We start from the raw sequence: 13556 nt of genomic DNA on the forward strand, positions 1-13556 counted from the left end.
ATCCATCTCATAATCAGTCAAAGCCATCGAACACACTACTCACATAGAAGCACTAGTGACAAGCAGTTCTACCATAGCTGAACAGAGCGTTGCACTACATTGTGCCAGTTGCATCACTTGTAACTTTTCACTGCTACCACAGAGCACAGTTTGTAAGCAGCAGCAAAAAGTACAGATCACTCGATTGTATACAATGGCGCGAGCTGCATGCAACTCATAAGTAATCCCAACAAATCTACAAATCTACACTTTCATCAGTGGATGTGGTCGTAAACTTCCGTCTGAACACTGGCTGAAAAAAGGTGTTGTAAATTTACACAATATTTGGTGATGTGTTATGAAATACAGAACAAATGTTGGCTGCTATATAATTCCTTATCGTTCCATCAGAGCACTGGCTGCAAAATGGTGTAGTGAGATTAGAGAATATTCGGTGGTATTCTTTGGAATATAAAACAAATATTGGCTGCTGTATTATTCCCGCAGGAATACACAGGGATGACCCAAGGTGATTCTCAATGGCATGCTAAGAATAACGTCTTGGTCTGTATGTATGACCTTTAACCCATATATAAAGTGTAGCAGTCAATATTTGTGAACTATGGTAGCTGCAATGACTGCAGCACACAAGGTGGACAGGTGTAAGTATCAATGTGAAAGGGGGCCCTGATGTGAAATACTCTGCATGATCTCTGTGAAATGTGCAAAAAAAACTTTATACCGCATACTTCACTTCATCTATCTCTTATTCTCTTCTCTCTCTCTCTCTCTCTCTCTCTCTCTCTCTCATCCTTAATACCCCCACACATTCACCCTAGAAGCTGTTATTTTTGCAAATTTCACGAGTCACTGTTGGACCACGAATTTAGCAACACGAGAAAATCTCACCCATGCGCTGGTGTAACAGTGCACCTAAGACGGCTTCGTGTCCATTCACGAAAAGAACATCTCTCAAAAATGTCTGTGACCTCGTAATTCGCGAAAATAACTGTACGGGAAAATAACGCTTTATACGCTATGCATCAACAGCTTCATTCATCTCTCTGTATCTACCTGTGTCTCTTTCTATAGCTTCTGTTCCTATGTACATTTCAGCGAATACTTGAGGCAGCGGACGTGACTGTCGTTTGGACGCTGCCAGCTGGAGACACATTGCGTGCAGTCGATGGAATGGATTCGTGGTGACGGTACTGGTTATTTTCAATCGCTCGTCGGATCTGTGGAAAAGAATAATAATGTTGGATGTGGAATATTGCAAAAATAGTGCAAATCTAGTGGCTTGTGGTGCTTTGATCAATCAGATTAACATGATATGATATGATATATGATATGATATGACATATGACATGATATGATGATATATGATATAATATATAAAATGATATGATATGATATATGATATGAAATGAAATGAAATAGATATGATATGATATGATATATGATATATGATATGACATGACATGACATGACATGACATGACATGATATGATATGATGAGTATTTATTGTGTGTTCCTTAAACAGATACTTGTTTTTCACTGGTAAACAACATATATTCCATTATTCAAATACAATCACACAAGCTTACATACAATGTACTAACAATTTTACATGCATACATATAGTGCATACATACATGTATGATCGTACATATTATTAGTTATTATCATAATAATATTACAGAAGATAATGTATTTAAGTCTATACATACATATGGCCCCATTGCTCCATTGGACCTCTTCATAGTATCTTATATTATAATGGTTATATCCCTTTCATCTTATAAGTTTCTGACTGCACATAATTTTTTTTTTAATATCAACGTAAATTTATCACATTACAAATGATGATCATTACTGTTAAGCACCTGTTTTTGTTTAGTTCTTTCAGTTTTCAGACTTTTGTTACTGAAAGCTGTCAGGGTATTGTACAAGATCTTTACCTTTGTGTCTGAAATTAATGTGCAATTAGCAGCTCTTTAGTAATCTCACATAAGAACATGAGGCCTTACAAACAAAGACTATCGATGGGTGACAGAGAATGAAAGGAGCTACATGTATGTCCTTTATTTGTCTATAAAAAGGGTAATTAAAGGGGAAGGCTAGTAACTGATCAGTGGGAATCAGTGGAAATGCTGGGAGATAATTGTTCCAATCCTTATGGGATTCATTCAAGAGTTCATTGTATATCTATTGTTGTGTGAAAATGATTTGCTTCAGAACGGTCTCATATTCAAGTAATGTGCAGATTAATGCTCCGTCACTGACCAGGGACGCTAACCTGGAAGCATTAAACTGCACATTACTTGAATATGAGACCATTCTGAAGCAAATCATTTTCACACAACAATAGATATACAATGAACTCTTGAATGAATCCCATAAGAATTGGAACAATCATCTCCCAGCATTTCCACTGATTCCCACTGATCAGTTACTAGCCTTCCCCTTTAAGTGTCTATACCAGCCTGTAAGCCTGAGCGTTTCCTGGTTTGCTTTAGGCCTTTGATTTCAGCGCAAGTGGAGAGGAAAGATCGGACTCATTGAAACTCCAATTTTTCACTCTGGCAGATTACCAAATAATAATAATAATAATAATAAATCATTTATTAAGCGCAGAAACTATGTCTATATATTCTACTGCGCTTCAAGAGCTCTTAAGTTCCTATGTTGCACAATGCTGCATGGGAAGTACAAAAAGAAATATTATAAAGCCCATGCTAAAAAAAAAAGGTTTTCACTTTTGATTTAAAACTATTTAAAGTCTGACATTTCCGAATGTCTAATGGTAATCTATTCCACAACCTAGGGGCTGCACAAGAAAATGATCGGTCACCTAAGGTAACTTTTGTTTTGATTTGGGGTATCTGCAATGTCAATCTATCATTTGTACTGCAGAGATTATGGCTATGAGTCTGAGATTTAAAGTTCAATAATTCACTGATATAACCAGGGGCCTGACCATTCAGAGCTTTATAAACCAGCATCAATATCTTGAAATCAATTCTTTGGCGAATGGGCAGCCAGTGCAATTCCTTTAAAAGTGGTGTAACATGAGCAAATCTTGGGAGATTACAAATCAATCTTGCACACGTGTTTTGAACCCGCTGCAACTTAACTATCTGTGAATCCGGTAATCCGTATAACAGACTGTTACAATAATCTAATTTGCTTATAACACATGCGTGGACAACCAAACTACATGTACTTTCCATAAATGTTCTACATTTGTATTGGTTTGTGTCAAGTGTACACACTAGAGATCATAATCATAAAGAACATACAGTTGACACACAAGATATGACTCCTTCTAAATGCAAAACACTTCATGACCAACAAAGGATGGGGGCAAAAATATAACATGGGGGCAAAAAATATTAGAAGGGGGAAAAATGCCTACCCTGAGCTGTATTTTGATAACAATCTTTGGTGAACTGTGCCTTGACTAAACCTGACTCAAAATTGACTTTAATCATCATTGACATATAGATCCCAAAACATGCTAGCGAGGGGGATGGAAAAACAAAAATCTAGGAACTATGTCAAAGTGGTGAGGGCAAAGATTTGACAGGGCCTAAAAACACCACAAATCAAATATCACTTGGCACAATCTATATTCTTTGTCAGATTTCCAACACCTGTATGTGTGTGTGTGTATGTGTGTGTGTGGAGGGGGGGGGGGGGGGGGGAGGCAAGGGTGCCAGCATTGGCAAAGTGTCCTCAGAATGGTCAAAGTCTTACCTCCTTCAATGCAACGACTCCCACAAGTCTGCCCAGTGTGGTCACATAAGCGTGGTTCAGACCAAGCAATGAGAACAGGGAGTGGACCTATGGAAAAAAGAGTCAATATTGGTATGAAAACTCTTGTAGGATTGACTTTGAAATGTAAATACAATGAAAAATGAATATAACTTGTCGCGGGTTGACGAGGCAAGTCTAAATGCTATCATCACATCTCTGGGATCGTATGACGTGAACTCACAACCAAAATACCTCCTCTTGAACACATCAAATCACATAATCAGTCTTGATACATCAAGGTGACATATTGAGGCACAGATAACGTGCTCTCTCCAGTGAAGGAACCCCCAATGTTAAAGCTTTGCAGAGATGCATGGGGCTCCAGTGCTAATTATATCCACGCACTGAGAACCTTGGCTCCTTCCGCACATCATTTTGCAAGGAACACGCAAGGGGAAAGCAGAAATTTATGTAGACATGCATACATGCAGAATACAGAAAGCTTGTTAACAAAATAGGGCAACTGATGTCTGGCATAAACTGTATCAACGTCAATCATTAGAAAGTGAAATTAATTACATGATGGTTTGTGCTATTAAATAACTTGTAATGTGTACCCTTACAAAATGCATGTGCAGCAGCGTCACATTGCATAAAAAGGTATTTTTAATACCCTATATATGCTCTTCAACCATCAAATCTGTCATTTTTACCACAGCAAAGAAAAAAAAAAACAAAGAGAGTAATTATAAAAGTGGGGTCAGAATCATTTTCTCACTAAGCACAAATTAAGAACTGTGTTTAAACTACAGCTCTACATTAAAGAATGTACATTCACCACAAGCTGTAGGAGGGCAGTTCCGTAAAATAGTAAACCTCAATGTCAAAATTTCGAAATCGTCAAATTACTACAAGTAAGATACCATATCAATCGTCATAGATTATATTTTCATGGACTTTTGATGATTTCAATTTGTTATGTGTATTTTAAGAATTATGGGTATTGAAGTCAGAGGCTAATTTTCCTCTCATTTTTTGTAAAAAAAATAACCAAAATATACTTTTGATTTATTTCTTGAAGAATTCAAAACTACACAACTCTTATATCTTGCCAATAAGGTTGAAAGGTACACTTTTCAATTATTAATCAAAGAAAACCCACAGTCTTTTTGTTTTTTAGTAACAGTTTTCCCAGGTTCGACCACTTTGCTGATGTACGTCCGACACCGCAAACATACATTTTTTAAAATTCACATTAATCTGAAGCGAGATAAAACATATCACTTAGGATGCAAAGTAAGTTTGTCATAGGCAATGTAACCAACATCAAAGGTCACTTGTATGCTTTGTCAAAACTGAGATATCATGGTGTTGGATGTACACTTTGAGTGTATGTCCGACACTGTGTACGTCCGACACCATATTGTCACTCCAGTAACTCCTACAATTTCAATTTTATCAGACATGGCACAGCTAAGTTTACACCTTTCTTCATTATAGAGTATTCTGCAAATGAATTCATTATCAAATCAAAGCAAATAATTGCACTAAACATATTTTATGAGGAATTTTTGAACATTCAAGTTATAAAAGAGATTTGGAGCATGCAATTCAATACAGTTACAGCATGCCTGGCAACAAGGGTCTGTGTCGCTGAAAATAGATCAAGCTGAACTAGGTACTTTGATTTTTTAAATTATACTATAGTACCCCAATTAAGGGTACCAGTATTCAACAGAAAGCAGAATTCAGCATGTGATTTGCAGAAAAGCTTGAATTGCTGAAGTTTTTTTTTTCTGTATAAACAGTCTTTCAAATTATTTACACAAAAATTTTAACAGCATGGCTAGCCCCTAAAATCAGGGAGGTGAGAGAAAATTTTAGTCTCACTTCCCTGCTTGAATCCAGCATTTTGTATTTGAAAGTTACCGGTATTGATTGCATTGCTCTGTTCTTTAAAGGACAAGTTCACCTCCATGCATGGGCATTTAATAGTGAAAGTTTGAGGAAAATCGGACAATCCGTTCAAAATGTATGGATTTTTGAAGTTTCTATGCAGTCACTGCTGGATGAGAAGACTACTTTGGTTATGGTGTCACATGCATAGAAGGATATAAAGAAAATACAAAGAGAATTCACAAAATTAAATTTTTTTATCAGTACACATTCTCTTAACCCGTCACTGATGAATGTTAAGGGGAAGGTATAGTTTTGATTGACATTGGGGATTCAGATTTAAACTTTTTGTAAGATAATTAGCAACCACTTTCAGTGTATGAGTATATTAAAGAGCATATAATTCTAAGAGAAATTCAAAGTTTTTTGATGAAAATTGGTTGTTTGAATTGGCTTGGATATCAAAAACCAAGAAAAGCAAATTAGTCCTGATAAAAGGTGGGTCCCACCTTTTACTATCGAAAAGACATTTTTGTTTTGGGATATCTCTGCCATTTCAAAGCCAATTTCCATCAAATAAACTTAAATTCTTCGTAGAATTGAATGTTATTTAATATTTCATAAAAGGTTTCTCATTATAAAATCTCACAAAAAAGTTGGAAACCTGAACCTCATCACAATGAAAACTACCAGTAAGTGTATACCATCCCTTCAAGTGTAATATTATTCCCTCTTCCTTCTCAGAGAGACAAGTCAAGCGCTCTTTTTTATTATGCAAGAAAGGTGAAAACATGTTCAATTTTCTTCATATTTTCATGTGTAACACATAAGCTGTTGTAGTCTTCCCATCCAGCAATAGCAGCACTGAAACTTCAAAAATTCCTAACTTTTCAATAGATTGTCTGATTTTCCTCAAACTTTCACTGAAGTGGAGTGTTCTTTTGATATTGCCACATTTTCTCAATTCACATGAAGGTGAACTTGCCTTTTGATAGTGCAGAAAACTGGTGCCCTAGAAACACAGACTGACAAAGTAGGTTAGTAAGTTGTATTATTTAACTTTCTTCTTGTTCAAATCATTCTTCATAATATTCTGTAAGTCACATGTAACCTTAAGTAGTATGTAGGTGTAATGTAATAATTGCATATTCTGGAAATTCTTTCAGCTTTACTATTAAACTCATCTTTGAACAAATAATGAGGCTGAGATATCAAAAAAGAGCGATTCCAATAAAGTGTGGGACCCACACTTTGTAACGATCGCTTTGTTTTTCTTTGTTTTTGAATGTTTCAGTTATTCCAAACCCGATTTTCATCAAATAAACTTTGAATTCCTCTTAAAATGGTATGCTCCGTACTATATCATAAGTGTTTTCTTGGTATCTTGCAAAAATTTAAAAGCTCAATTTTCATCTCAACCAAAACTGTACTATCCCTTTAAGTTCAGTTACATTGATCACAAATAACTTAGTTTTATTGTTGTATTTTGGCATTTAACACACAAAGTCCACAAGTTTTATTTGGAATGCTGAGCTGTGATTTTTTTTTCAAAGATTTTGAGGTTGGCTTGACATCACATTAGACTGTTCTCTTGTTCTATTATGTTTTGACCATTGTTAATCTTTGATAATTCAAAGAAATTTTCAAAATTGTGGATTTTCAAACTTTTTTGGGGGTAATTTACATCAATGTGCATTTGGAAAAAGAAGTAAGAATAAAAAAATAAAAGAGTTCATCATTGCTTTTGAATTAATTCAATTTGTTATGAGTACAAATGCTTTTGATACAAGGAAAATTTGACCATTTTTTCTTCAAAATACGAAATTACAATTTGGTGTTGGACGTACGTTTCTGATTTTCTCAATTTTGTGCACTGGTTGAAATGAAGAAAGTAAATTCCAGTGAATGTTCAATATATATGTCTGCATGGAGTATTACCTTATGTGTCTGAAATATGAATCATTACTTGAATATTCTTTGTACTTTTGAAAATACGAAGTGCCGAAGCGGTGTCGGACGTACTCTCTGAAAATTTCACACGAGTACGTCCAACACCGTAAAATGTACGTCCGACACCGACATACTTCGATGATTTACACAACTTTCAAAACAGATTTATATATAATGCTGGTATATGTTATAAAGCTCAATCCTTCATACAATCAAAACTAGTATCAGTTTTACTGTAAGCCCTCACACATCACAGACTTTTGAACATGAATCTTCAATGTTGAAAAAGTCATTTCGTGCGCGTACGTCCGACACCATGGTATTTTTAACACATAACTCCATAATGAAACGAGGTACCACCATAATAATAAGTGAGTTTATAGTACTACCACCTTTACACATCTTGCACACTTAGAAACATAGATGCCCCCTTTGGCAATAAAAATCCAGGCCTTCAAAGTGTCCGAAATGTACGTCCGACTTTACGGAACTGCCCAGGAGTAAGTGTTTGAATGTACCTTGTGCAGTGATGTCCGTTCAACTAGCTGGAAGGGGGCGGGGTCAATCTGGCAGTCAGTGAAGTCCAGCTGGTCCTTGACCTCTTGCTCCTCCCACTCATCCTTCTGCAGACCAATCAGAAGCCAGCATTCATGTCTTAATTGGATTTGAATTTCTATGCAGTTTCAATTGCAACTTTTTGTGCAACTGGGCCTTCAAAAGCCTTAATCAAATTTGATTTTGATACATTGACACCTTGGCTGAAACAGTCATTTTGTCCCAACCCCAACATCTGGGTAAGACTGGTTACAACATGGTACTTGTTTAATTAAATGCATTTCATTGCTCAATCTCAGGTAATATCAGGTAATCTAGAGTCATTCATTGGTACATGTACATTAGTAAGATACTGCAGGTGAACATTGCAAATTGTTGCTGGCATGATTACAAACTATTGTTTAGTTTGTGCACGACTACACGCAGGACCTTTCAGGATGGGACAAACATTCAATTCACATTTAATTCTGCTTTCCCCCAATTTCCTTTCGGAATATAAAAACGTCACTTTGACTGTCATGCCCTCTCTTTTCTGATATATTATGTCATGGAGAATCCAAGCTATGACTACAGATGATAACCATTGCGGAGGGTTTTCTCATTTTTCTCATTCTTCTTCTTCTTCTTTTAGCCAGAAGAAAGTCAAATCTAAAGCACTGGCTAATGTGGCATACAGTAGGATAAGCCAGGTGGATATCAAGTTAAGCTCAAGGTGGAAAGTTTGCATAATGTGGTTCCATCCTTAAGGTGGGGTAGGGGGAGGGGTAGGGGGAATGCCACTTCCTTCCTTTGAAGAGGCAATTGTAAACTTCCTGGATTCACTCTCCAGAGGATGTACCTTTTCTTCTCCCAGGAATGCAGAGCAAATAGAAACCGAAAAAAAAGAAGAATACCCTTTTTCCCCCTCCTTTGTGCACCACACTTGGAACAACATTTGACCACTTGACCCCCCAAATTGCCGACAAAGGTAAGGACTTGTACATGGTTGGGAAGGAGGGAGAGGAGAGAGATGGGAAGCACTAAATTAATGCACTACTTGCCTCTTCTTCTGTCATATCCTCAAACGTACCGATGGACTGTGGGGAGCAGGAAAGAAAAAATTGTGTTGATGTAAGAATGAAAGGATTTACACACAACACATAAAACACATGTATCAGTTACAGATCAAGACAGGTTCGGCCCCGTGTAAAAGATACACAAGACATATAATTCCGCCATTCTGGCTAAAGATGAACAAACCTGGACCACTCAGCATGTCATTGGCAATCATAGTCACCTGCCCTACAACTCAGCCTTGGAGTTGACTACCTATTTGCACACATGTCTAGTCATCAAACTTTGGAAGTTTTGGGTTTTTTTTTCTATCTCCTCTATCCATCTATCTCTCCCTCTCCCTCTTTATCTCTCTCTCTCTCTCTCTCTCTCTCTCTCTCTCTCGCTCCTTCTCTGCAACACAGATTACCAGGCCTGATGAGTGTGACAGCTACAAGACAGAGCTTGAAACAGCAAATATACAGCTACATCACAGCCACATAAACAACTGAACACTTGTCTTAATCACTTCTGACTCTAAGATCCGCAATCATGACGTATGATTTGTCATCTTTGGTGAAATACTTTACACAGTGCTATTATACTGATTGCACTTGCTATGCTTAACTTGGCTAGGAATATTGCAAAATCAAAACATCATGGCATCAGATTTCTGATTACACATGAATTTGCTAAATTTTCATTGTAATCTATATCTTGCAACTCCACAAGCAAACTGTGTTATCACTGCAGACTTTGGACAAATGTTGGAAAAGACATAGAATATACAACTGAAAATGATTTCATTATAAACAATTTAGACTTGTATGCTCCTCAATGTCCTCAGAAGATGTCAGACATAAATGATTTAATGGTTTGAATCTGGTCATAAAGCCAATTATGTCACAGGCTCCAACAAGTACAAGGATAAGACAAAGAAAAAATATACGAAATGCTGCTAATCAAGGCAACGTGACATCAGATGGCAAAAGTTACTAAAACAAAGGACAAAACATTAACCACGCCATGTTTGCATCAAAGAAGTTAAAAAAGCAACATCAAGTAAAAGCAACTTTGAAATGAAGTAAAACATGCAACAACGTCTGTATTGATATCATGAAACAGCAGCAATGAACCTGAATAGTTTCTTCTCAATAACAAACCACTTCAGCTGAAGGCAAAAACAAATGTGCTATTACTACAAAGAATGATAGCATTATGAAATAAAACTGAAACTGATATAAGTGGAATAATATGTGACCTGCAGATGACAGATTAAAGAGGCAATTACTAATAGCTTATGAACAAAATCAAATTATGAATACCTCTGACAGCAGAATACGAATGTTCTAGGATCGAAGCAATAATGGAAATTTGGTACTGGTAGGCTTGCTTTGCTAACCACAGCCAGATGCGAATGTGAAGTATACAAGAAATGTATGTACCATACACTTGTATACACAACCACACACACACACACACACACACACACACATGCACATTATACACATACATGTACAACACACCACTTTGCACACATCCACATCAACTGTGACATTTAATGTTGTCACACTATGCTTTGTAATGCCCTGTAAAACTCTGTAACACAGAGATGAGATCAAAATTGGCATGGGGCTGTTAGGGAGAAAATGTGTGAAATGTTGTTGTGGATCTACAGTGTACTGTAGGACACAAGGTTCTCTTGTGTTTACACTACTAGAGACACAGGTACCAAAACAGTAAAACAGACAATGTACACGTGTGCATAGCTGCTTGCTCAGCAAGTACGAGCACATACATGTACACCTATACATTGTAGCTCTCCCCCCTCCCCCATCCTCCCCCTCCCCATCCTCCCCCCCCCCCCCCCCCCACCACCCAACATTTGTCCCTGATCCTGTCAAATTTGGCAGGGATGGGATGGGAGAGGCTGTCATCCTAGGATGGCATCACACAGCCCTGAAATTGACACAAAATGGCATAAGAAGATGGAATTTTCGCTTTCGCACGAAGTTGGTCACGAACTTGGTTAAAAGCCAATTTACAGTTGAAGCAAAAACGATACCTACAGACGGTCACATGATAACACCCGCATTACAAGGGTACACGAAGATATGAACCTTTATTATACGTAAGATGAACCTTCACAAGATCTTCGGGCTCTTTTTTTTTTTGGGGGGGGGGGAGGGGAGCGGAGCTTGCTAAAGCTTTTGCCGCTGCTCACAAAGTTGCTGCCGGACCCTGAGAAACTCCATCAGCAGTTATATAATGGCTGAAGATGGCCAAAGGATTGACAGAGGTTTATATATGATCACAGCCAAATTTGAACATTCCCTGTATAGTGTCTCCATCAGTTTCGGGAGAGATTAATACCTAGGACCCTACATTAAAACGTTCATACATGGAAATTGAAAGAAAAAAAAAATCCTTATTGAAGTGCTCTCTGTTACACTATTAATATCATAGGAATACACAATTGTGACCATCAGCATGTTTCCATTTCTCTCTGGACCATACAAATAAAAGGAGCAGATTGACTCAAAATGTGCCAGCTAGTCTTATGCCTATCATTATAACAGATATTATTCCTTGACCACCAGAATGCTTGATTTATTTAAGGTCTATCCAAATGTGAAATTGGAGACAGTAAAAGGTTGAAACGCAATCTTCTACTGTATCTCTCTACATGCAAGCAACTGTAGTAGTCATGCATGCTGCGAGTCAGTTGACTAGGCATGAGTATGTGCATTTGGGAACTCATTTAAACAAATGATGTACATATTTTATGAAAAATAATGTCAGCTGTATTGAATAGCGTTTTCTAGGGTCGAAAACAAGAAAAAAAAAAATCCATATATTCATTAAGTTGAATACACAGTCGGACTTGCATACTTGGGTGTTGCCTTAGGATAAAGGTACACTTGTACATGTAACTTGACTTTGTCTACAGCCGTCCTGCTAAAAACCCTGATTCACCCTTGAGGCGTGCACTCTTGCCAGAGAACTTGGAAAAGTGGATAGCCAAAGCTACAATGCATTCCATAGCAAGTGACTAAAGTGGAATTGACATCTCCGGCAGCGTATCAAGCTGAATTTGATGACACATGTGTGCACACTGACATGCACACACACTGTCCTAGTGCTGGGCTTTGGCCAACATAGTCCATGGGCCAGGCCAGATATTGGTACCATCTGAGGTGGCAATACCTTTTTGGTGTCATTTTGTTTGTCGGGCATGGATAGGCTTATCAAGCTATGATAGCATTTCCAAATGAGTAGCTTAGTCACAGTAAATGAATTTTAAACCAATTTGGTCTCGTTGTTATATCCCTGTACTTCTGAATCGAGACCAACCGTTATACAAAGAAGAGCACTGTTTTCTGTATGTTCACAGGTGTTCTGTTGTAAACGGGGTGCGCTTAGTCTTTATTCAAGGCAGCGAAGGGAATATCCAAGGGTTATGATGTCCACAGCGCTTAGTCTAATATTCAAGACGGCGAAGGGAATATCCAAAGCTTATAATACAGTGTATATCCCTTTATCTAAAAACAACAACAACAAAAAGGCAATTTCTCGTGAATTTTAGAGCATTTTTCAATTATTTATCATTTTCCGGTGAAAACGCTACGTTGAAAATGCTAATACCACGCCAATGTCGCTTTATTTCCATCCAACAATGAAAGATTATGCAAAAACAATGTACCGGTACACTACAATACATTATAATTAATAATGTTGTAAATGAACACAGTGATTTTTGTTTAAAACTGATGTATTTGTTGAGAGGGTGGTATAAAAACAGTATAGATAATCCCTTTTATTAGGAAATTTAGATATGATAACGGTACATTGTTCTAGATAAAGACTAAGCGCACCGCGTGACAGCTGTGGACATCATAACCCTTTGGATATTCCCTTCGCTGCCTTGAATAAAGACTAAGCGCACCGCGTTTACAACAGAACACCTGTGGACATGCAGAAGGCAGTGCTCGTATTTGTATAGCGGTTAGTTTCGATTCAGAAGTATAGGGATATAAAAACGAGACCAAATTGGTTAAAAATTCATTTATTATGACTAAGCTACTCATTTGGAAATGCTATCATAGCTTGATAAGCATATCTATGTCCGACAAACAAAATGACACCAAAAAGATTTTGCCACCTCGGGCGGTACCAACAACCCATTTTTCGGCTCTTGGCCCATGGACTAACAAGTGCAGCAGGACTGTTCACACTTCCCATGTGCTCATGTGAATGATGGGTTGCATTGTCTATTATGCTGCATCCCTCTCCAAGGGTGTATTAACCTCTTAAGTGTCTCCTCACCATGTCTAAAGCAGCAGCGTCTGTCTGAAGCCATAGCCAGTGTGAAATGGCTACATGA

General features: G+C 37.5%; 1 protein-coding gene across 1 annotated transcript in view; it reads right to left on the bottom strand.

Annotated features, from left to right (window-relative positions):
* Window positions 1-841: 841 nt before the first annotated feature.
* Window positions 842-13556, bottom strand: part of LOC139727314 (chloride channel protein 2-like) — a 71571-nt gene continuing 58856 nt past the window's right edge. Inside the window, exons 20-25 of the mRNA XM_071638269.1 lie at window positions 13351-13366; window positions 9417-9421; window positions 9181-9216; window positions 8104-8208; window positions 3740-3826; window positions 842-1217 (exon numbers count right to left, since the gene is read on the bottom strand). Coding sequence (XP_071494370.1) covers window positions 1092-1217; window positions 3740-3826; window positions 8104-8208; window positions 9181-9216; window positions 9417-9421; window positions 13351-13366 — 375 coding nt within the window. The 3' untranslated portion in view covers window positions 842-1091. The remainder of the gene's footprint in view (window positions 1218-3739; window positions 3827-8103; window positions 8209-9180; window positions 9217-9416; window positions 9422-13350; window positions 13367-13556) is intronic.

The sequence above is a fragment of the Diadema antillarum genome, unplaced genomic scaffold (genome assembly GCF_040938485.1).
Source record: "Diadema antillarum isolate AM-2024a unplaced genomic scaffold, OU_Dant_1.0 seq00000124_RagTag, whole genome shotgun sequence".
Taxonomy (NCBI): domain Eukaryota; kingdom Metazoa; phylum Echinodermata; class Echinoidea; order Diadematoida; family Diadematidae; genus Diadema; species Diadema antillarum.